General features: G+C 41.7%; 1 protein-coding gene across 2 annotated transcripts in view; it reads left to right on the forward strand.

The window, feature by feature from the left end:
* Window positions 1–389: 389 nt before the first annotated feature.
* Window positions 390–24,785, forward strand: part of CABCOCO1 (ciliary associated calcium binding coiled-coil 1) — a 54,676-nt gene continuing 30,280 nt past the window's right edge. Inside the window, exons 1-5 of one of the 2 annotated variants that reach the window (XM_081861265.1) lie at window positions 390–648; window positions 12,161–12,261; window positions 12,831–13,000; window positions 14,902–15,046; window positions 21,144–21,216. In XM_081861265.1, the coding sequence (XP_081717391.1) occupies window positions 475–648; window positions 12,161–12,261; window positions 12,831–13,000; window positions 14,902–15,046; window positions 21,144–21,216 (663 nt within the window). In that variant the 5' untranslated portion in view covers window positions 390–474. Of the gene's footprint in view, window positions 649–6,855; window positions 7,033–12,160; window positions 12,262–12,830; window positions 13,001–14,901; window positions 15,047–21,143; window positions 21,217–24,785 lie in introns of those variants that run through there. The other variant, XM_081861264.1, reaches the window with a different exon arrangement.

Below are 24,785 nucleotides of genomic sequence, written 5' to 3' on the forward strand. Positions count from 1 at the left end.
TTTTTGGGGCCCCCAAGAGAGTGGGGCCCTAAGCTATAGCTTGTTTAGCTTATACGTAAACCCGGCACTGCCCCACCTAGAAACGTGCCCCCCCCCCTTTATGACAAGGCTATAGGCTATAGGATGGGCGCTGCTCTTGTCACCTGTGAACAGGAGCGCAAAAGCATCCGGAGTGCGCCACGTTGGGGAAAGGCAGGTTGAAGCAGCCCACGTCTAAACCCACCACCAAGGGGTTGCGCCCCAACTTCGGATCAGATTCTTCCCCGGGTCGAAGTGAGTTCGCTTTCCCCTTCGCGAAGCGGAGGCGTAGCCCCAAGAGGTAAAGGAAGAAGACCACGTTGGAGGAGGAGGAAGGAGAAGCGGATCAAGGGCCGCCGCCTCCGGGCGGAAGGGGCTCCGTCGCCCTCGGAACCCGGCGCGCTCCGCTTGGAACGCGGCCGGCCTGGAGGAGGAGGAGGAGGGCGGGACGGAGACATGTCGGGCTCGGCCCGCCCCTCGCACCCCAAGGGGCATCCCGGCTCGTCGCCTAGGTCTCACCATGTCCCCGCCCGCAAGATTTCCACGGGCAGCGCCGACATGCTCAGGGCAGTCGTTATGGCAGCCAAGAAAAACAAGGCGAAGGAGAAAGAGAAGGGAGCCAGCCGGCAGGTAGGAAGAGGCGAGCCAGCAAATAAAAAAAAGCCTGCCTCTCGGCCCCAGGGCCCCGGCCGGGCCCCCTACGCGAGCCCCGCCGCCGCCCTGAGGCCTCGCCAGCCTTCGCTCAGCCACCCTCCTGGGTTCATTCCTCCTCCCCAGTCTGGCTTTTTCCCCTTTTCCCACCTAAGGGCGAAATGCTCTGTTCTCCCCATTCCCTAAAATATTCTCTACCCTTCCAGTGTATTGAGGGGCTGTGGGAAGGCTCAAATCCTTATATTTATTCTAATGGTCTGTAGTAGTAGTAGTAGTTATTTTATTTTTATTATTTATACCCCCCCCCCACTCTGGACGGCTTCCAACACTTATGGCTCTAATTAATAATAATTTTATTAGTGTTGTTCCAAAGGGTGGTCATATGTTACATTTGCCTTTTGAAATAATAACAATAACATTTCAAATTATTGTTTTATTTATTTATTATTTATTGAATTTATATACCTGCCGCTCTATACCCGAAGGTCTCGGGGCGGTTAACACAGAACAAAATCAAAATATAAAACCACTCTGTGTGTGTGTGTATTCAAAATGCAAACAACAACCCAATGACTACAAAATTGTTTTGTAGAAATATATTGTAGAGTTTGAAGGGGTCCCGAGGGTCATCTAAGCCAACCCCCTGCAACGCAGGAAACTCAGCTAAAGCACTGATGGCCATCCAACCTCTGCTTAAAAACGTCCGAGGAAGGAGAGTCCACAAGCTCCCAAGGGAGACCATTCCACTGTTGAACAGCTCTTGCAGTCGGAAAGTTTTTCCCCCAAATGTTTAGTCAGAATCTTCTTTCTTGTTCGAGTCCCACCCTCCGGAGCAGGAGAAAACATAGCATACACATACATTATAACTGTTATTATTATCACCCTTAAAATTGTGCATATCAGGGCACATTAAAAATAAAAGAAGAGCCTGCTGGATCAGGCCAGCGACCCACCTAGTCCACCATCTTGTTCTCGCGGTTGTCACACAGGTGTCCGTGGGAGCAGAATCCAAGCACAAGACTACTATCCCCTCCTGTGGCTTCCAGCAATTGGTATTCAAAAGCATTACCACCTCCAACCATGGGGCAAAGCCAACAGTCATGCACACTTACCTGGGAGTAAGTCCTGCAGAGCTCAGTGGGACTTCCATCCAGCGCATGTGTAAAAATCCTTGCACCTGTGTCATGTCTCTGTCTGTCTCTTCAGCATCCAGCCCGCTTTCTTCTGTTTTGCTTACAGTGCAGTCCTATGCATGTCTACTCAGAAGTAAGTCCCACTAAGTTCATTGGGGCTTACTCCCTGCATAGCACTGCAGTCTTAGGTACATATAACATGTAAATGAGCCTTTTATTCATTATGGAATGCTATGTTCTGTATTCTTCGTTATATAAACAAATATTTCTTAAAGCATAAAAGGAATTTTAAAAAACCAGAATGAAAATACAATAATTTCAGCAAAATCTCTAGAACAGCAGGGTAAAAACAGCATGATTTGAAACTCCCTCAGATGGCAAAAAACTACAAGAATAAGAAAGGCCTTGCCTATCAATGAAAATATCTTGAAGTAAATAGATGTTATTTCGCACCTGCTTTACCTGATATGGCAGAGGTACCCTGAAGATGACCTGAGTACATGGCCAGGTCGGTGAGGAATAATAATGGTTAGCATTCATATGGCCCTTCAGAGTCGTGGCTTGTCCTGCTGCTGCTAAAGGAGCCCTGCTAGCAAAAGAATGGCAACCAAGATTCAGATGTGATTCACATTGTGACATAGCTGATGACAGTGGCATCAGCTATGTCATAAGGGGATGTAGCTCCATTATGACATAACTGATGACATAGCTCTCCTTCAGCCTTCCACACTGTTATTTCCTTCACTGTGCTACCTCTCCACTCTATACAAACATGAGATTTTCACCAAGATGCGCCTCTCTGGATTCTGGTAGGGAAACCATAAGTTTTGTCAGTATATACATGTTTGCATTAGCACTGATTTACATAGTGGTTTTTAGATTAAAACAAATTGCCATGCTTTTCTCCCACCTTGTTAATTTCCCTGAACTTCAGAGGCAGTGGAATAGAGAAAAGGAAATTCGCATCTACAAAATTGCTAATGATTTCCCTATCTCTTATTAATTTTATGAGAGGCCAGGGGATGGGAACAGTAAAGAAAATGGCTGTGTGGCAGATGTCTTCTGCCATAGTAAAAGAGGAGGAATCTGGGGTCCATCCTTTACCAGTTGTGATCAAAGAGATTTACATAGACAAAGACCGTGAAAATGTGACAAAGCCACTCCCAAATTGGAATGATTCTGTGGGGGGAGATGGTGTGTTGAGAATTAAACATTCCCTCCAGATAGAAAGCATTTGTATACAGGTGATGCAAAAATGCAGAAAGATTGAATGAATAAATACATATTGCTAGATGACCATAAAAACTGATGCAAGCACATTTAGTATTGCATCTTTATGTTTTATGCGTGCATACCAAGAATGGGAAAGAAACTCGAAAGCACTTCAAGCGGATAATGTGAAATGAGTGAAAAGGGCAGAGTTAGCGTGGTGGAAGTGTTTGAAGTAAGCTTTAATTGTGAAGGAGAAGGAGAATGAGAAGAACAGAAGTTGTGGAGTGCCAAGCTAGTTGCTAAAAATAGTGTACAGGCAATGCCAAAGAACTTTAGCTAAACGCGTGTCAAATGCGGAAGTTCCCAGGCTCATACCTTGGGTTAACTGCCTGAAAACATGGAGAAGTTCTTACAGTCAGCTTAGAGACAATAGCAACCTAAACGGACAGGTGATCTAACTTGGTATAAGGCAACTTCCTATGGTCCTGTAGATTGGTAATTGACATGTTTTAATGGTATAAATGCCAAGAGACTTGTGCAGCTATTTAAAACCTTTTGACCAGCCAGTCACTTTAATGATCACTCTGTTCTGTTTTTAATTGTGTTTATATTTTATAGTATACATAATGTACACCACCCTGATATTTTATGAGAGGGTGGTATATAAATACTTTTATAAATAAATAAATAAAAGACACAAACTTTTTTTAAAAAAAACCCAAAACCCTTGATGTCAGTGTTTTGAAGCAATGTTTGGGCCATGACTTGGAAATCTGACAACCTGATCCTATGCATGTTAATTTTGGTGTCTGAGACAGTTCAGTAGGGTTTTACTCTTTAGTAAGCATGTGTAGGACTGAAGACTGAGTAAAGCTGGCTTGCTTTTTAATATAATTTATTTGGCAGTGTACAAAAATCAAGAAGAAAACAGGCAGTGTCCAAAGGCTTACAATCTGAAGTTAGACAGAGCACAATGGGGAGAAAACCAAAAGGGAAGGAAGGGCAGTTAGGAGAAGCCTGCGTGAATCATGTGTATGAAGAGCTTTAATTCAGAAAATAGAAGGGCATGAGATGTAAAGGAAATCACTTTTCTGTTGCTGCTGGTAGCTGGGATTAAACCAGAAAGATGTATGTGTGTGAGATAGATTTTAATAGTCTGTGTTTTATCTAGAAGTTCAATTACACCTCTCACTAATGATTTTTTATTTTAATTTTTTTATTAAATTTGTATACAACTCATTATTTGTAGATCTTGGGGAGGCTCACAACATAAAAATACATTGGAAAATACAATGGGAAAACATTGCATCTAATAGTACAGATGTGACATTTTTATTCTGCCAGGCTTTCGGTTAATTTTAATTCATACCTGCCTGTGGCATGAATTTGTTGGTTTGTTTTAATGCTCTCTGGTTTTATAACTTTTTAAATTGGCACTTTAATGAGGACCAAAGTGTGGTATAGAAATTATGTTATGAATAAATGGATAAGTACATATGGGAAAGAGTTAAGAATCTGATTTTTTGTGATAACCGAACCTTGGCTTCTGATTTGTTATCCCCCAAGAAAAGTAAGCCAAGAACAAACCTTTGTTACTACTTACGGTTTATTGGGAGAGAAATGAATCACAAGCTAGGATTTGAACATTAAAACAAAACAAACTCTGACTTGTTTTCTGGCAGTGTGGCAGAAGCAGAGAAGTAGTAAGGCACCAGCATGCTGCCCATTCACATTAAACCATAGTTTGTTTTTAACTATGGTTTATAATGTTTGAACCAGACCAATGGTTGTGAGATGGTGAAGTGCATTAATTCAGATTGTGTAAGAATTAAAATTGTAATTCATTGGAGTATGGTCAGGTAAAGATTGGACTTGCATTTCCTTGCATTCAAATGCTCTCTTTTGTCAAAGATGGGAAAGATGGGTCCATTTATCGTTACCTGGGTTTCCATCATTTTCGCAACAGTGTTGTAGAAAAGGGTCAGTTGCATTTACAGGTCAATATCCAGATGTGGCATCCCACTTGTGCAGCAGACTTCCTCTTGCAGGCCTTCCCCTTTCTCCTCTCTCTGCAGCTCCCTCCTGTGTACCCCCAAAATCAGCTGTAGGGGGTTTGGGGATCCCTTGGAAACAGGTTGGGGCCATGGGTGGGCTGCAAGGGGCAGGAGGAAAAGGAACACTGTGTCTGCTGGTGCAACATTGGATCTCACCCATAATACTAAGATTGGCTCTGTCTATAGACATCTGTACACTTAAAAACTGGGGCAAAATCTTTACCATATTTTCTTTCCTTCTGAGATGGATTTGCTTTTTTTTTTTATGAAACACAGTATTTTTCAAAAGATGGCTTCAGAAAATCACCTCAAAGTAGGAAAGCAGTATTGTGACTGTACCTAAATGACATGTCTATTTTTCCTGGATTTTTTTTCTCTTCCACAAGATTTGTGATATGACCATTATACCTATGTTCTCTCTTAACAGTGTGTCTCTATCTTGAATTGTTCTAGTACTAGCCTGTAAGTACCTTTACTCTGTGCCCCTCTCAAAATTGTCTCTTTGTGTGCAAAGTTCTCTTTGGCCTCTTCAAACAGCTGTCATTTCTCCCCCTCCCCTGTATGTTCATTGTCAAGTTTTACCCTATTGCCACTTTGATGACTAGAAATATTTACACCATCATCCCTAAAGGATGAATTGTCCTGAACCCAATGTTCCACAGCTCCTGTCAGCTTTCCCCCAGAAATAGGTTTAAAAGTTGCTCTGCGGCCTTTTTGATGTTAAGCACCAATAGTCTGCTTAACGAGCAGAGTCAAGGAAGCTATAAAAGGCAAGAAGTTTTCATTTAAAAAGTGGGAGTTTTGTTGAAATGGGGGAAATAAAAAGGAGTGCATACTTTGGCAATAAGGCAAGGGAAAAAGAACTTGGGGAGTTTGTTGCTGAAAACATTAAGACAAAATTAAATAGTCTAAATATATCAGAATCCAGAAACCAGCCCTGGAGGTGGTTGAATTGTTAAATGATCTACGTACAAAAGGATGACTGAATTAGGATTGGTAGATTTCCATAGAGCCCTGCCGAGGATACTACTTTGAAAACTAAGTCAAATAAAGGTGACAAGTTTAATTATCTGAGGTAATCAACAAATAAAAAATTAATGCATGGCTGGGTCCACATGGGTTAGGAATGAGAGTTCCTAAAAGTGAAATTTCTGATACTTTATTTAAAAAAATATATTTTATTAATACTTATATCCTACTTCATAGTCTCAAAAGGCAATCAAAGTGACCTACAAAAGATTCAAGCCTGTTACTAGGATAAGAGAGCACATGGTTAATCCTTTAAGCTGTATTTCAGTCAATTGCTGAATTTTATATTTTAATGTACCGTATTTTTCGCTCTATAAGATGCACCAGACCACAAGACGCACCTAGTTTTTGGAGGAGGAAAACAAGAAAAAAAATATTCTGAATCTCAGAAGCCAGAACAGCAAGAGGGATCACCGTGCAGTGAAAGCAGCAATCCCTCTTGCTGTTCTGGCTTCTGGGATAGCTGCGCAGCCTGCATTCGCTCCATAAGACGCACACACATTTCCCCTTACTTTTTAGGAGGGAAAAAGTGAGTCTTATAGAGCAAAAACTTTTATTTATATTTTGATACTAGCCGCCTTGAGCCCGGTTATGATTGGGGAGGGCGGAATATAAATAAATTATTATTATTATTATTATTATTATTATTATTATTATTATTATTATTAGCCCTATGGCACCAGGATTATTCAGGAGGTATTTCCTACCTTCATCCCTAGTTGTTTGTGGTGTTGCACTTCCATCTGCTGCCTACTGAGCAGCAGAGCCTACTGATGTCCTCGTTGGATCTCACTCAGACCATGATGGAGAGAATCTTCCTTTGTTGCCTGTTGGCAGTTGCCAAGCAACAGTTCCTATTGAGATCTTTGAGACAAAGGAATGAGACTGAGGAGCTGGGTCTTGTCCAGGTGATGATGGAGGCAGGCATGATGGAGGCAAGTGTTCCCTTGATAACAGTTGGCAGGCAACAGCTTACAGTAGGCAAGGGAGTGGGTCTAAGCAGCTGGGTCTTGCTCATTTCAGTCTTTGTGAGTAGTTGCCACGCAGCAGCTCCCACTGTGTGTTCTGAGGCAAGGGAGTGCGGATGAGTGGTTCTACTTTACTCAGACCTTGATTGATCTTTGCACTGAAATTGGCCTTCATGTTGGGGAATTTGAAAGCTGCTAATCTTATACCAGTTTTTAAGAAGAGGTCTTGTATCCTACTATCTGTTCCAGGTAAATTGATGGGAAGCAGAATTAAACATATGAAATAACAAGCTCTGCTGAGGAAGAATCAATGTGGCTTCTGAAAAAAGTTCTGTCTTACCAACCCCTAGGAGTTCTTTAGAAGTGTCAACAAACACAAAAATATGGGTGTAGGCATTATATGTTTGAGTTTCCACAAAGCTTTTGGCAAAGGTCCTCATCAAAGGCTCTTGAGTAAACTTAGCTGCCCTGGATTGGTAACTGGTTAAAGAACAGGAAGCAAAGATTAGGAGTATGCAGACATTTCTCACAATGAAGAGCAGTAAGAAGTGAGGTTCCCCAAAGATTTGGTTTGTTGCTATTGGATAGAAAATGCTGGCTTTTATAGGAACTAAGTCTTCTCCGGCAGAACCTCACATTGCTTTCCACCAATTTGCTGAGGGGATATTAGGTTAATTGTAGTTGCTGCTTCAGAAGTTGCTGCCAGATGATACTAAAACCTCAGAAGTCCAAAATACGGCAGCAATTTCTCCCAATACAGTGATTGCTTATGAACATATCTCCAATGAGACCATTGGGAATCTTTAGGTAAGGAAGATGCCAGTTCACACATTTCAGTGTTGCGGGCAAGCCACTGCAGTTGATAAACCAGCAGTAAAACTATGGAACCCTCTGCCACAGAAAGCAAAGATGATCCAACAGGCCATTATGTTCTTATACATGTACAGCCGAAGCAAGGGGGCGGGGGGACTTTTCACTTCTTGTTGGTAATAAGAAATGAATTGGTAAATAGTGGTATTTGGTGTTTGGTACAAGTAAACAGGTGAACATTTAATAAATTGCTAATAATTCCTATAGTACTACAGTGTGATTTACAAGCCATGGTTTATTTTCCCTTTCCTTTTTTTAAATTGCTTTTAACTATTAAGCACTGGTGGGGTCGGGGAGGGGGCTCCCTCCTTGCACTGACTTTGTCTTCTAGGACATGACTTGCTTCTATTTTGAGTGGGATTGTAAATCAACATGGCTATTTTTGGTGTGCTTCCTTGCTTAAGAAATAGAACAGCTCAAAAATAGATGCTATTGCACTTTACCTGCCTGGTGATAGCATGGATAATTTGAGACTTTCAGAAATTTATGTATATTTAGAAACAGTGAGTCTGTGTGCTTGAAGACTATGTCAGTTATGTGCAGGACGAGTTTGGGGTCTAAGACACTGGCCAGCTTCTCTGCCAGTGAATGTTATGTAAACCCTCCCCCCAAAGCCTGATGTGGTATCTGGTGAAGCACGTGAATGTAAGCAGGTACTCGCTTGGTGTTAAATAAGGATCAGGCAGACTCAGCAATGGAGAATAAGAAGGTGAAGTTTATTGCCAGGCAATAAGGACCCAGTTTGGAATCTCTTCCAAAAGGAACTGGGACCCCGATTGACAGAAATCCAGAGGTCCCTTCCAGTCGGGATTCAGGCCTCATCATGGGACTGAAACTGCCTTGGTCGCACTGGTTGATGATCTCCGGCGGGCTAGGGACAAAGGTGAGAGCTGTTTCCTAGTTCTGCTGGATCTCTCAGCGGCGTTTGATACCATCGACCATGACATCCTTCTGGACCGTCTTGAGGGGCTGGGAGCTGGGGGCACTGTCATACAGTGGTTCCGCTCCTTCCTCCTGGGCCGTGTTCAGAAAGTGGTGGTGGGGGATGAGTGTTCAGACCCCTGGCCGCTCACTTGTGGGGTGCCTCAGGGTTCTGTCCTCTCCCCCATGCTTTTCAACATCTACATGCAGCCGCTGGGAGCGATCATCAGGAGGTTTGGGCTGGGTGTTCATCAGTATGCAGATGATACCCAGCTCTACCTCTCTTTTAAATCAGAACCAGTGAAGGCAGTAAAGGTCCTGTGTGAGTGTCTGGAGGCGGTTGGAGGATGGATGGCGGCTAACAGATTGAGGTTGAATCCTGACAAGACAGAAGTACTGTTTTTGGGGGACAGGAGGCGGGCAGGTGTGGAGGATTCCCTGGTCCTGAATGCGGTAACTGTGCCCCTGAAGGACCAGGTGTGCAGCCTGGGAGTCATTTTGGACTCACAGCTGTCCATGGAGGCACAGGTCAAATCTGTATCCAGGGCAGCTGTTTACCAGCTCCATCTGGTACGTAGGCTGAGACCCTATCTGCCTGCGGACTGTCTCGCCAGAGTGGTACATGCTCTGGTTATCTCCCGCTTGGACTACTGCAATGCGCTCTACGTGGGGCTACCTTTGAAGGTGACCCGGAAACTACAACTAATACAGAATGCGGCAGCTAGACTGGTGACTGGGAGCGGCCGCCGAGACCATATAACACCGGTCTTGAAAGACCTACATTGGCTCCCAGTACGTTTCCGAGCACAATTCAAAGTGTTGGTGCTGACCTTTAAAGCCCTAAATGGCCTCGGTCCAGTATATCTGAAGGAGCGTCTCCTTCCCCATCGTTCTGCCCGGACACTGAGGTCCAGCTCCGAGGGCCTTCTGGCGGTTCCCTCACTGCGAGAGGCCAAGTTGCAGGGAACCAGGCAGAGGGCCTTCTCGGTGGTGGCGCCCGCCCTGTGGAATGCCCTCCCATCGGATGTCAAGGCGATGGACAACTACCTGACATTCAGAAGACATCTGAAGGCAGCCCTGTTCAGGGAAGTTTTTAATATGTGATATTTTAGTGTATTTTTTATCTCTGTTGGAAGCCGCCCAGAGTGGCTGGGGAAACCCAGCCAGATGGGCGGGGTACAAATAATAAATTATAATTATTATTATTATTACCTGAGCAGATCACAGCAAATCATAGATCATGAGGCAACCATGAGGCAGTCACGATATTGCCAGCGAAAATTAGCCAGTTAGCAAGCTTCTTGCCATGCTACCAGCTCCTGGTCAAGCACTGGTCAAGCACGGACTTCTAGTTCTGCTTTCCGCTGCTTGCAGTGATGCTCTGTCTAACCTCTCCCCTAGTTATGACAGGACAGGGAGTTTGGAGATTTTGTGGTTTTCTCTTCCTGTTCTGTGGATTAATTTAGCCTGTATCTGAGGGGATTATAAAATACTGTAAGCCTTGATTATGTGTGATCATATATGAATATATTGATTACTGATAACTGATTATATGGATAGCATAGGGGTAGCCCTTCTTCCTTGCCTCACTGGTACATAAAGATTGTCCAGCTACAGAAGTACTTACTCATCCCTAGCCATTGCTTTCTTTTGAAAGGCAGTCTGCTTCCTCCTTGGGAAGACATTTACTTGTGCAGTGGAACTTCCTCTTCCTCTCCTACTCATGCCCCGCATCTGTTCTGGGGGTTCCCCCTCCTTGAGCAGATTTGGGAGGGGCGTAGAGAGTGGAGGTTCCACCATGGAAGCAGACGTCTTTGCACTAACGGGGTGATTCCATTGAATACAACCAATTATTTTGAACATTGATGCCTGTTTTCCTTTATAGCTCGGGAGCCAAATGTGGTCATCCAGGCCACTCTATCCACTCCTCAGGACTTTGCCCAAGCCAATTCCCAGGCCACTCCCCCTTATTTTTATTCATTTATTAAATTTATATACCGCCCTTCATCAAAAGACCATTGGCCATGCTCCATACCCTTTTATGTGTCAGGAGTGTGCTGTTGAACCATGATAATCTCTCTTGCTTGCCTTCATGGAGGTTGTAGAAATGTGTTTGGGTGCAGAAATGTTTGCATGCTGGGATGTTGGAATTACATTATGTTGCTCTACCACTCTTACCCTGGCCCAACCAACTTTTTGTTTCTGGCCACACCTACTTCTCTCTGACCCTACCTACCACAGGCACCTGGTCTAGGGTTGCCAAAACTCCAGGTCTCCAGTTTTGCTCGGCCCCCTACAGGGGCCAGGTGGAGACCTGCATCTCCAAGTGGGCAAGAGTGCCTTTAATAAATAAAGATTGCAAGCTTCAGCCTGGCAGCAGTTCACTGCAAATTATAGCATAGACAGTCAGGGTGGGGAGGGGCTTCTCCCTCCCCCCTCCCCTTTCTCAGTTAAGTTCCATCTTCAGGACCTGCCCCCATGACATCATCAGGGGCCGTCCCCTAGGTCTTGGGTTAGGGCCCTGATATCACAGGGTCTCCTGATCTGTCAACCCTAATGTGCTCCTCTGCAGGTTTCCCACAGGAAAATGCTGGCCTAGGGCTGAAAAGGGTTCCTCCGCCTTTGCTTAATCAATATCTATATAATCAAATTTGGGTGATGCATTTTGAAACTAGGCAAAATATTTCAATGGTTTTTTTCAAGAAGGAAAAAAAAGAAGTTGGAGGGGGAAAGATAAGAGGAGACACCTTATAGGAATTGGATAGGTCAGGCATCCCCAACTTGTGGCCCTCCAGATGTTTTGGCCTACAACCCTATGCTAACAGGACCAGTGGTCAGGGATGATGGGAATTGTAATCCAAAACATCTGGAGGGCCGAAGGTTGGGGATGCCTGGGATAGGTTATTATTTCAGTATGTGAAAGAAGCTTCAGGGACGTTCAGCATTTATTGTCTATTTTCATTACCGTCTTGGTGAAGTCCCTGAAAGGGTGGTTTGTGTTGAACCTCTTGTGGTCCTTGGACCATAGTTTAATAACCTCTGGGATAAGAGTTTCATTCAAATTTAGCTTGTTAACTAGTATGAACTTGAATTTCTGCTTTGCAATGTTGCGTTCTCTGAGAAGTATTTCATTTACAAATGTAAGACAAATTAATTTCCACTTATCTGTCTATTCCCAAATCAGCTAAGTTAGCATTGGCAGCTGCCATTGTTTCTTTTTATGCATTGATGAAGAGAGATCCTTGAAATAAATAAGTTGTGTGTGTGGCTGCTATTGTAATGTAATGTAATTTGCTTTCTACAGGATGAGGATGCTGTTAAAGAAGAAGAGGCAATGGCTTGGAAATTGCTTTCCCTTACGCAGATTAATATTTTGTTGGAACAAGATATAGCAGGAGTTCAAAGGTAAGTCTGTTGAACTTAACCATAAGTATAGATTGATATTGTTCTTATTTTTATTCTCTGTTGAGTTGAATAGCTTATACCAGTTTTTGCCAGATTCTTTCCAAAGGACAGAGCAATGGAATCCTATACTGATTTAGGATCTTTTGACTAGTAGTTATCCACACACTCATGCTTTCTTGTGTTTGATTGCCATTGTAAGGGAATTTATCTTGTGTTACTCCACTTGTGGGTTTATTTAAAGTGACTACATAATCAAAGTGAGTTAATTACATTTATTAATTTATGCCCTGTCTTTCCAAAGCTCTGGATAGCTGACAACATGAAAATGTTATCGTAATTAATTAACGCTTACTTGCACTAAATTAGGCCTGAGCTCATGGTACAGTGCTTACAGTGAGGAATCACATGATAATGGTTTTCTATCAGGTCAACAGGATTTACGCAGATTACTAAAGTCTGGTTAAACTGCTCTTTTAAAAGGAGGATATGGGAAGCGAGATTGTTGTAGCTACATGTCCTAGCTTGGTCTTAATGCTCCAGTTTTGGATAACCACAATTTTTAATTGCAGTTATATGGAAATGTTCCTAAATCTGAAAGAACCTTTGACATCTTTGAAACAAGCTGCATTACTGGATTATTATGTCTCTGGATTTTGGTGGGCTAAAGCATTAGACTTCACACCTGTGCAACTTGGAGGACTCCTGACTCTGTTAAATATGCTGATGAATAACATTGAGAGTAAGTTTTGTTGTATTTTGCATTTTGGGTTTTCCGTTTGAGCACTTTAATAAATTAATTTACTTTTTGTTAGAAGTAGTTGTTTTCTCAACCCTGTTTTGTTTTTGAGCAAGAATGAGTTGCAAAAGCATGATTTTTGAGCATCCCAAGTTTCAGCAGGTAGTAAGTTTATTTTTGATACAACTCACTAGCCATTGTTATTTTGCTTAGTAAATTGAAAAGATGCATGGAAGCCAGAAATTGCAGAGTTAAAGGCAGTGACATACTGTGTAGGCCTGACCATGGTTTCATGTTGTTTGAAGCCTTCTGCACACCTTCTCACTAATCAAATACAGTTGATGTATTTTGTAATTAATTTATTTGAAAGGATCTGAAAATAGAATTAATTTATATGTAAACCAGATAACGACCATGATCATCATATTGTAAACTTGCTGCACTTTTAGACGTGTGTGTGTGTGTGTGTGTGTGTGTGTGTGTGTGTGTGTGACTGCACCCCTACTTGCTCCAATCACCAACTCCCCTGTCATTCTGTTCACATTAACCCCTGGAGCTTCCCCTTCCCACCTCATGCAACTATTACATTCACTTTTCACCCTCCCAACTCAATTTCTGAAGTCACTGCTTTGCACACGTTTTCGCTTTCACCCATGTCTATGTGCTCCTGCTTTTGTGTAATCCACCTTGAGCACAAACCATTCCCATGATGACCTTCTGCATCTTCCTCCTGCCACACAGTGCAACTACCAAGCATCCTTTCCACGTTCTGCCCAGTTATGAAGCCACCATCCTTTCCTATTCTTCAGACCCTTTCATGTCCCAGGTTTCAAGCTCAACCCTATTTACATGCCACCTACTCCCCACTTTTTTTTGGAACCTCCTTTGCACCCTTATTTTCACATTTACTCACTTTTTTCCTCCACCACTCTTCATATTTTTCTCAACTCTCATTTGCACACAGATTATCCCCCATTTCCATACCTTCTCCTTTCATTCTGAATCCCCCCTTGCACATACCATGATTACCTTTTCCCCCTTTTCCCTGCCACCTCCTTCATTTTTTTCAACTTCCCCTTGCACACAGAAACACCCCCCACCCCACATTTCTTTGCTTCCTCCTCTCTCCTTTTCTATAGCCACCTTTGTGCATAAAAACTAATCTTGACATGGGAGTATTTGAAAGCCAAAGCTTTGCAGATCTGTTTGCAATATGAAACAGTTCTCTGAAAAAGAGCTTGACATTCTTTTCAGTAGACTCAGTCCAAAGGTACAATCTGCTCTTTTGTGGGAATATTTTCCCAGTTGGTTCTTCCTGGTGTTCTTCCAGAGTTAGCTGCCTCATAATTGCTTTTCTGAATCAGCCACCTTGTTTACATTAACGAGGAATTCCATCCTGTTTGGGGCTGGCATAGTTATTTATTTATTTTTAGATGTATATGACTTCCATCAAAGACTATGCTCTGGGATAGCAGTATTGTTCACTGTCTTTGGTAGTTCGAACTAGAGTGCATTCTTACAGGGCAATTCACTCATCCCCACTTTAACATCCTGAAGAAAATGGCCATTATCTGATTTTGCCTTGGTTATTTTTTTGCCTTCTCTTAGTTCAGTATTTGATTCATCTCTTGAACACCAATCAAGTGAATTTAGGAGTGATTATGCCCAGAGAATTGCTTGTGCAATTTATTTCTTAATGTGGCAAATACATTGAGCTTTGAAAGCCATGAGATCCGGGTGAAATCTAGCTGAATTATCTAGTTGTTTGTATGTAAAAGATTTGCGACATAATGCCTTTCCAGCTAATAACTGGTTGTCAGATCTTATTTTCCATACTTGATTTAAAACCTTCAAAGTGTTAAAAATGAGGGTGGGTTGTGTGTGTTTTCTGGTATGCATTGCAGCTCAGCATATGACACTGGAAGATAACATCCAAGAACTCAGAAATGCAATGGCTGGAATTGGGCGACGTAATTCGGAGAAAAGCGGTGGCTTTGAGTTCTTCACAGTAGACCAAGCCAAAGCCATAATCAATTATTTGAAGATCAGGTATTTATCTTACATGTTCATTGTTAAGAAGCACTCTGTGATGCGCTGTACCAAATGCACGCAATATTCGGATGTCATAGATGTCTCTTATGAATAAGTATAGCTTCTTATGGATAAGAGAAACAGAGTGGTGTTGAATTAGGACTTAGGAGACCAGGGTTCAAATAGCAGCTCAACCATGTAGTTCAGTGAGCAACCTTGGGCCAGTTAATCTCGCAGTACAACCTACCTCACAGGCTTGTCGCAGCATAACCTACACCAGAGGACTGTGGTGTTGATAAAATGGGGAGAGCCATCCATGCCACCTTCAGCTCCTTAGAGGAAAGGTGGGATATAAAAGAAATGTAGTAATAATAATAGTAATTTATAATAATAAGCCCTCACACCACAGCAGCTAATAAACCATGAGCTCAGCGCGTCCAGGCTTCGCGGACCTCTCAGCAAGCAGCGGGAGCCAGCGCTGGGCTCCCACAGCTTGCAGAGAGCTTCCTGTTTGGGGGCTGGGGTTGGAGGAAGCTCGGGCGGGCCTCCCCCGCCCCAGCCCCGCGCCTGGGGGGGGGGAATAATTTTTTTCCCTTTATTTCCCCCCCAAAAAACTAGGTGTGCCTTATGGGACGGTGCGTCCTATAGGGCGAAAAATACGGTACATCTGTATTTTCTGAGGATCCTGATAGGTATCATACAGCCATTAAAATATAAAACCAAGTTAAATGGGAAAAAGAGGTCCTTTTAAAAATAAAAACGAATTTACTTCAAAATATCATATTCACAGGATAACAAAATATGATATGGGTACATATAACAGTGACAAAAAAGAACAAAGTCAAGGAGGTCTTGATGGGAAGAACCTCACATACAATTTCTCTCTGATATTTATATCCTTATTCACATTGATCAGTAGCAATGTCCAATTTTAAAAAATGTCTTGAATCATGGTGAGCTGTCTGAAGCTCAGTTTTGGCGTCTACATTTCAGCATTTCCCAGATGATGTGTTCCCACTACAGTTCAAAACAAAATGCTTGACTTTAGGCCAGGCATGAGTTCCCTGCCTGTGAACCCCAATATAAATGTTTGAAGCTTCAAAAATATTTCCACTGTATGTTCATCTTGCCACACTAGTAAGCAGCATTAACAATATTAGTTTGACCCAGGTTCCTTCAAAGTCTTTCTTTGCTCTTCCAGAGATAGGAATAAAGTTGGTGAACAGATATCTAATCACACTGGCAGATGCTGGTTAGAAAATACTGAGCTAAGAGGAAATACAGTAACTACCTGAAGAGGGCAGAGTGGAGAAAGTAAAAAACTACAAGTTAGCTCTATCAAGGTTACTATTACAGTGAATATAACACTCCCCCCCTCCCAATATTTTTGTGAGATAATAGACAGCAATCTCACCAGAAGGCAAAAGTCAATAAGCAAGCTATTTGTAAAGTTCATCTTAAACTAAATGAAATATCTTAAGAGACTTCTGGGATCGCCATCTAGTTAATACCTCTTATGCAGATTCTTGCCACAGTTTCTGGCAACAAAACATGGGGGGACTTTACACATTTTAAATTCAGTCTATGTTTAAGGATGACAAAGAAGAAGAGACAGGGACAAGGAGACAAGAGTGTATACAGTTTTACTTATTTTGTGCATTGGATTAGATGGAGATACCCAACCTTTGTAGTAGTAAACCTCCCTGAATCAACTCTGAACTTCTGGGAGGTTCACAACTAAAGAGTAAAGATTGGGAACTCAGACATTAATTCTTATAGTACAAGCAGTGGCAGCATCAGATTTTTTTTTCCTTTGGAAGGGCACAGAAGGGGCAAAGTTTATTTCTAGGTGGGAGAGTGGTGTAATCTTAATCAGTTTCTTACATTTTTGTTGTTACATTTTTGTTGTTACATTTTGTTCAGATTATTACATTTTTGATTCCTTGTTTTCTTTTATTGTTACATTTGCACTTTTTGTTAAAAAAATAACATGTTAATCATCAGGTTGTTTTTTTAATTGATTGGCTTTTTAATTATATTTGCATGTGTCTTAAATTAATATTTTCAGGGGTGTGGGGGGGGAATGTCCCTTTTTATTTTTTACTTAACTGCCCACTTGGGGTTGCAGTCCTCTTTTGTGAAATCAAATGTCATTAACAGTTGCAATTAACAAAGTCTTCAGTTTCTACCAAGAAGCATCTAATCAGAGGTATACTAGCATTGGTGCAGGGCAACTAATGCAAATACAAAATAAATGTCTGGGTGGATCACAACTGTAATAGTCCCGCTCTATTCCGCCTTGGTCAAACTGCAACTAGAGTACTGTGTCTGGTTCTGGGCACCACTAAAAAGGATATTGACAAACTGGAATATGTGCAGAGGAGGGCAACCAAGATGATACAGGATCTGGGAAGCAAATTTTATGAGGAATGGTTGATGAAATTATGTTTAGCCTGGTAAAGAGGAGACTGAGAGGGAAATACAATAGCCATCTTCAAATCTCTAAAAGGCTGTCACATGCAGGATGGAGCAACCTTGTTTTCTCCTGCTAGGACCCAAACCAATGACTTCAAGTTACGAGAAAGTAGATTCTGGCTAAATATCAGGATGAACTTTTTGATAGTAAGAGTTGTTCAACAGTGGAACAGACTCCCATGAGAGGTGGTGAACTCTCCTTCCTTGGAGGTTTTTAAGCACAGATTGGGTGGCCATCTTCATGTTAAGATTTCTGCATTGCAGGGGGGTTGGACTAGATGATCCCCTGGGTCCCTTCCAACTCAACAGTTCTGTCATTCTCTGAAAGACAAATGCTCCCAGGAACGTCACATGCAAAGGCAACAACCTCTCCCAGGTATTTGGAGGTATGCTGCTTTTGAGCACGAAGCCTCCAATCAGCTGCCACATTTTATTTATATATAGGCCACCTTTCGCAGTTTCCTTCACACAAAGTGGCTCACAACCTGTTAAAGCACAATTTACGACATATTACAAGCCATAAAAAAATGAAAACATAACATGAAACATAATCACGCATTGCCACAACAATACTGGCAAAATAAATGTGTTTGATGTAAACGGACATCGAAACTAGCAATTTGAAAAACAAACCAACAGAACATAAATGCCTAACATAAATATCAGGGTGAAAGCTGTTTGGAATTGTAAAAGAACAATGAAACGGGGAACTGCATACAACAGCAGACTTGATAGACGCATTTTTCCAGTCAGGAAAACTGGTCAAGAGCTACCTCCTGAGGGAGAAAAGGGGTGGACCACTCCCACCAGCTCCCTCACTTTGCATCCTTCTATTTGTTGCTTGCTTGCTGGCCAAACTGCAGGAAAATTATCCCATATACAAACAGCAGAATGTATCATTTGATGTAATAAACCAGAAATGGAAGCTGAGGGAAGTCGGGGGGGGGGGGTTGAAAAATGAATGTTTAGTATCGATATTGGAAATTTGTTTTGGAAATGTAAAATCAATTAGAAAATTAACCAAAAAACCCCAGAAACTGCAGGCCAGTCCCTGATCTGGCTTGGGACTAGATGTTTCTTGAAAGACAGCATGCCTTCCTTCACTAGAAGTTGCATCTGGATCACCAGGGCAGTGGAGTAGCACCTGTTCTGGTCCTGACATGGATGCTTTAGTGGAGATTCCTGTACTGCAGGGGGTTGGACTAGATGACCCTCTGCCCCCTTCCAACTCTACAATTCTGCGATTCTATTCCACCTCTGCATCTCTAACAGTAAGGTGGCTATGGTCTGTTTTAACCTTCCTGTTCCTTCTCATTGCATTTGTGCTCAGGAAGGTTAAAACAGGTCATAGCCACCTTACTGTTAGAGCTGCAGAAGTGGCATAGAATCACAGAATTCCTGGTCTGGGGTCCATCATTTTAATTTCCTACAGTGGCCTGGCCTGCTGCTGTTTTGGGGTAATAATGTGCTCTTAGAATGGAGTCCCTAATGCTGAACAGAATGTCAGAAATGAGTTTAAGGTCAACATTGGGTTCTGCCAGGACACTTAAGTCATCAACAGCTGCCAGGGATATTGGATGCAAAGGCTGTACTTCTGTATATATTTTCAGTGATGGAGCTAAGGTGTTTTTCCTTCCTCAAAATGAGTATTTGGTGCTTCAGCTCTTAAAACCTTTTTTCCCCCCTGGAGGAAGCTTTGTTATAAACATCTGAGAACTGTAATAAAAACAAGGAGAAATGCCTGAATATAGAGGCACAATCCACACAGAAGCTCTGATGATGCCTTCACGTCTGCTAAAAGATGACAGTGTTTCCCCCCCCCTTTTTGTTTTTTTCATCTTGTCTCCGGAGGCAGGCAAGCAAGCATCAACATATCTCTTGACATTTTCTTTCAGGAAACAGTTAAGCTGGGGAAATATGTTGGCATTAATCACTTTCAGATCCTTGCAAGGTGTCATAAAAAGCCCTACCCTGTAACTTCATTCACATGTGTAATCATTTGTCTTGTTGTGCCAAAAGTCTAACCATCAGTAACGGCAGAAAGGAATGCCAAGTGTATTCCATTGTGTCCCTTTAAAAAAGAAAGGAAAGGAAATTTTTTACTGTTTTGGAGGAGAAATATGTATGTTGTCCAAGCTACATAATTTGATAGAAATGTGGCTCAATGAAGCTCCTTGAGAACCAGGACAGTAATAATTTGGCCTACGTATATGCATTCTCCTTGCCTCCCTGAATCCAAAAGGGTGTATTCAGTTACACAAATGAGCATGTCTTCGGTCTGAGAGACGTGGCCAAGGTATAAAGTATTTCTGTAGCAGTAATTTTCAAAAAACAAAAAACTAGGACCAGGAGTTCATGAGGGGTTTTAATATATATACATGGAAGTTCTTGTTATAATAATAAAAAACTTAATAAAAAAAAGCAGTTCTCTCCTACCTTTTGGGACGCGGGTGGTGCTGTGGGTTAAACCACAGAGCCTAGGACTTGCCGATCAGAAGGTCAGCGGTTCAAATCCCCGCGGCGGGGTGAGCTCCCGTTGCTCTGTCCCAGCTCCTGCCAGCCTAGCAGTTCGAAAGCACGTCCAAGTGCAAGTAGATAAATAGGAACTGTTTCTTTAGAACTCTGCTGTACGTTCCATTCTCTGACTTAGAGGTACGAGCTATTTCCAACTACACTGCAGTGTCCCTGATGCCCGCTATCGATGCGCACTATTGAAAAGTTTGCCCATCAAACTTTTCTTTAAGTCGTGCTTGAGGGAAAGCATTCACAGGTGGCGTTGTGTTATATCATCCAGAGAGAGCAGTGATAAGGATTGCAGAAACGCACTGTGACTGCTGCTGACTGCATGGCTTCCATCAGTACGTCCAAGTGAGTCTTCTGGCCATGCATCTGCTGCAACTATTTTCACACTCTCTGATGTCATAATGTTTTCATGTTGCTATGGCCGTGAGTCACCTTTTCTTAGCATTGTGATCTCTCCAGAATAAGTCCCCTACCCACAAACAGATGGGCTATAATACAAAAAGACAATTTGTACCACTTGCAAAGACTAAAAAAAAAAAATAATGTTTGAAAGTGAGGTATGTCTCTCAGCATCAGAATTAATTTAAAATAACACTTGTGCTAACATTCCAAATTTCAGTATATTGGAGACTATGACCTTTCATACATTCTTTGATCTCCTTGTTAGGTTTGTATAGAAGAATCTATCTAAATAAAGTTGGAAATATGTCCTATCTTGAGTTCTGATATTCATTGTTGTTGTTGCTATTGCTGTTGTTCTTTAGTTGTTTTACTTACGGAAGTGACCCAGAGCAACGTACAGCACAGCATATACAGTAAAGCCAATTACAAAAACCATAAGAAATCTATTTTTTTAAAAACCCACACACATCTTTACAAATCAAAGACAGAACCTGCCCCACAAAAATTTTGTAAAGCAGGAATATGGCGGGACAATGGAAATGTAAGGGGGGGGGAACCAGATATACTTCCCAAAAATCTAGCTAGAAGAGTACAGTCTTGCTAGGGCAATGTTTTCCTTGTGAATCAAAATGGCCCTAGTTTCCTCCCAAAATATATTTTCTAAATGGATTCCCTATCCCCCGCATAATGAAGTGTCAATGTTCTTGTCTTCCAGCATATTCCAACATTATACACTATATGAATTTCTTTTCTACACTCCCAGGGAAGAAATTGTGTTGGGAGATGAGGTAAGTAATTTGTATGACTGGAACTGATTAAGTGGAATGTTTTAATGCATGTTCGCTGGCATCTGTTTTCTATAGCTCAAAGCAACTTTGTGTCACAATAGCTCAAGTGTTAACAGCATAGAATTGCAGATGAAAGAATAAAAGAGAAATGCAGTAATGCCTGTCTCCTCAGAAATTTGAAATTTAGAAGACTAAATACGCCATTGTTGGCTAGACTTCTTGCTGTCTTGTCAATAATATCTTCACTGACATCATTTATAAGGGAGATGTATGGAATTTTAGATACAGCTTATGGCTGAGGGCTGCTCTGTAGAGGTTTAAAGCTAATGTGTATGTGACTGTTTTCATGGATAAATCAGCATGTGGAAGGGGGTCAATAATAATAGTGGTTAATTTCTAATTCCTTACTATTCCTGATATGCCACTCTTCCACTCTTGTCTGTCCATATCCCTTTCAGTTACCCACATCTTTTGTCTGTTCATTTCAGCAGTTTGATCACTGCCTTAGTGTGGTTAGTCACAAGACTGACCACAATCGAAATGGGAAAGTAGAATTTGCACAGCTTGCCTTTTCTGCCACAGGTGCTCCCACTGCTTAGGAGGCAATCCATTTCTTAAGAGCAGCTAATATCTTTGGCAGTGGGAACTGATATGACAGAAATTGCAAAGAGAGCTCCAACTGCATACATGGGTCTGTCCTGTTCACATATCACACCTTTGGACCGCACTTCTATTTTTAAATGATAAAGCTGCATATATTTTAAATATGTGAAACACATGATTCCCCCTCCACCACAGAGACTTTTAAAATGATTTCTTCCTAAAAATTATGGCTTGAACTATTTTTTAGCCAATGAGAAGGCAGCTTTAAAGGGAGCGGGCAAATAATAAATGTCACTACTACTCTGCTGAGTGCTAACCATCATAATTCAGTTTGTCTAACGAGAAAAAAAGCCATTGCAAAAGAAAACTGTCAGACTATGAATGTCAAACTCTTGTGAGAAGGTATAACTTGGCATTTAGCTAGCAACAGGTAGCATTTGTCCAGTAACAGTCAAGTTTCTTTAATGGTTTAGCAGGGAATGCTTTATAGAAATAATTTGCCATTGAAATAAATCCAGTGGGGTTTTTTTTGCGGGCGGGGACCCGAAATCCAATCTGGACGGTGTCTCTTATTTGGCTAATTTTACTAAAGAGCAGCTAGGGCTTTGAGGGGAACACCTGCCATATCAGGCAGAAAATCCTCCAGAATCCTCAGGAATCCATCAGATTCCATTAACCTCTATGGCAAACCATTTCAGTAGCTTCAACACCCATGGATAAAGTCACTAAAATACTGATCCTCAGCTGGAAATTATCTGAGCTGTACAAGGGAATATAGCCCCCACTTCAAATTGTCAACATCCTGTACAGTTGAGAAAAGCACGTTCAAGAATGTGGTCTGGTACATGTACTCAGCTGATGGCATGTTATGGTAGTGATGAAGTCATGAGCTCTCACCCCACCCCATAAACAAGGTGGCCTAAGCATGAATTTTGTAGTCCACAGAACCAGCATTCTGGGAGTCTACAGCATCAAATCAAAGATGACCTTCATTAGATCAGTCAGGACAGTGGGGTGGCAGAATTCCCAGTTTCTGTCCCAAGTGCTCAACACAAGGCACAAATACTCTGGATTAGTACAGTTGTACCTCGGAAGTCAAACGTTTAAATAACTTAAGTAATTATGTGACACATGTAACTCACATTCATTTCCATGCAAATGAAACTTCTAAACAATGTAAAGAAAGTCATTAATGACATTTCATTTACGGACTTAAAACAACAATGGACACCAGTCATAGTGATTTGACTGATTTCCATTCTGGACCACAGACAAACACGCCAACTGTAGCAGTTTCCACTTCCTTTTCCATTTTCACTGGAATTCCCTGACACCCCTGTCTCCCAGTGCCTTACAACCTTTTAAGCAGGTGTAATTTAACATCGCTACAGATATTTTTTGTCTCTGGACCAAATTCTAGTTCTTGGAGAGGGGGGACTAACATTTGACAATCTCATAAATTGTCGGGGCAGGTTGACTGCAGGAACAAAATGGTTCATCTTCACATTTTCTGGGACATTTTAAGCATGTAAATACAGAAGACCTCTGGGGATCCAAAGAGCCCATGGATTGTAAATGTAGGCCGTAGTCCTAATCACACAGTGGGACTTACTTCTGAGTAAACATACATAGGATTGCACTGCACACGGAGAATAACTGTTCCGCCTCTACCCCAGGAAATGGTTGCTTCGAGCCTTGGCATTCATTTCTGTCTCAGGTACAGAATTTGCTTATTTAATATAACATTGGCTTAGCCTACTTATTCACAGAGCACAAATGGAGGAATGCTGAATGCAGAAATTCAGCAAAGCAATTTCCATTAACATATGTCAGATCTCATAACAAATGTTTACATTGCTAAGACATTAATTGCATACAAGCTTTTATTATTTTCTGTTTGGGGGGGCTCTGCTAATTTATTTTACTTAGGGTGATGTATTACTGCGTGCCTGGGGCGGGGGGAGTTTTGGGAACATTTACAAATGCAGCCTTGATGGTTACATGTTCATGCTGTTCTTGAATGGAACAAGCCTTAAAAAAAAATTGGAATGGTGTTTGCTTTGAAACATTTCCTAATAAAAAATAATGTGGTTGGTAAATGTAGTTTTATCCCTTCTTGCTTCAATCAGTGTGATGGAATAATCAACCTTTTACAGCCCAGCTGACTGGATTTCTGAAGGAATTTCATACCTTGGACACAGTCCACAGAAACCTCTGTGCACAAGTTCCAATGATATGAGTTTATTTTCAAACTCTCGAGAGCAGAAAAAGTTTCCAGAGCATTCTGCCCAGGGCTTAGAGATGTCATAGAGTCAGATTGCAAGGGGTGTGTGTAATTTTTTATATATAATATTACATGTGCTCTGTCATTAAATTTATAGTCACCCGATATCATACGCTGGAGTTACCTTCGCAAAATAGTAACTATTTACATTAACTTATTTCTGTCTTGAGTATAACCATACTTGGACTCTCTCCAACCCTGATTTTATTTCATTTGGAATATATCACTTGTTCATGTGAATTTGTTACAGGAAAAGTTGTTCCCCCTTGTTCCCCAAATTGGCTGATTAGAAAGCCTTACTTAAATGGAGTTAGTTTGAAAAATTAGAAGCTGAAGCTGGGTTGTTGTGGGTATTATCAGTGTGTTGCTTTCAACAAGTCTTCATCTGGTACTATTTTCTTGTGCAAGAACTCTTCATTTAATTTTTTTTAATCCCAATGTCTGAACTGGGTTGTTGACTGATGTGCCTAGCATGCAGCTGGAAATATGCATACTTAACATTGTTTGGACGAACAAAAACAATATGGCTAGGTTGTGTTTAGTTGGGAAGTAAATGAAAGTTGGAGTGTGATGATAAACACCTCCCAGGGAACACCCACGTAATAAGCTACCTGCCCTCCAAATATTCTAACTGATTTCCACACCAGCAAAGACTATGGAAATACAATGGTTCGTTTTTACT

Source organism: Podarcis erhardii (assembly GCF_964252035.2).
Source record: "Podarcis erhardii genome assembly, chromosome: 5".
NCBI lineage: Eukaryota > Metazoa > Chordata > Lepidosauria > Squamata > Lacertidae > Podarcis > Podarcis erhardii.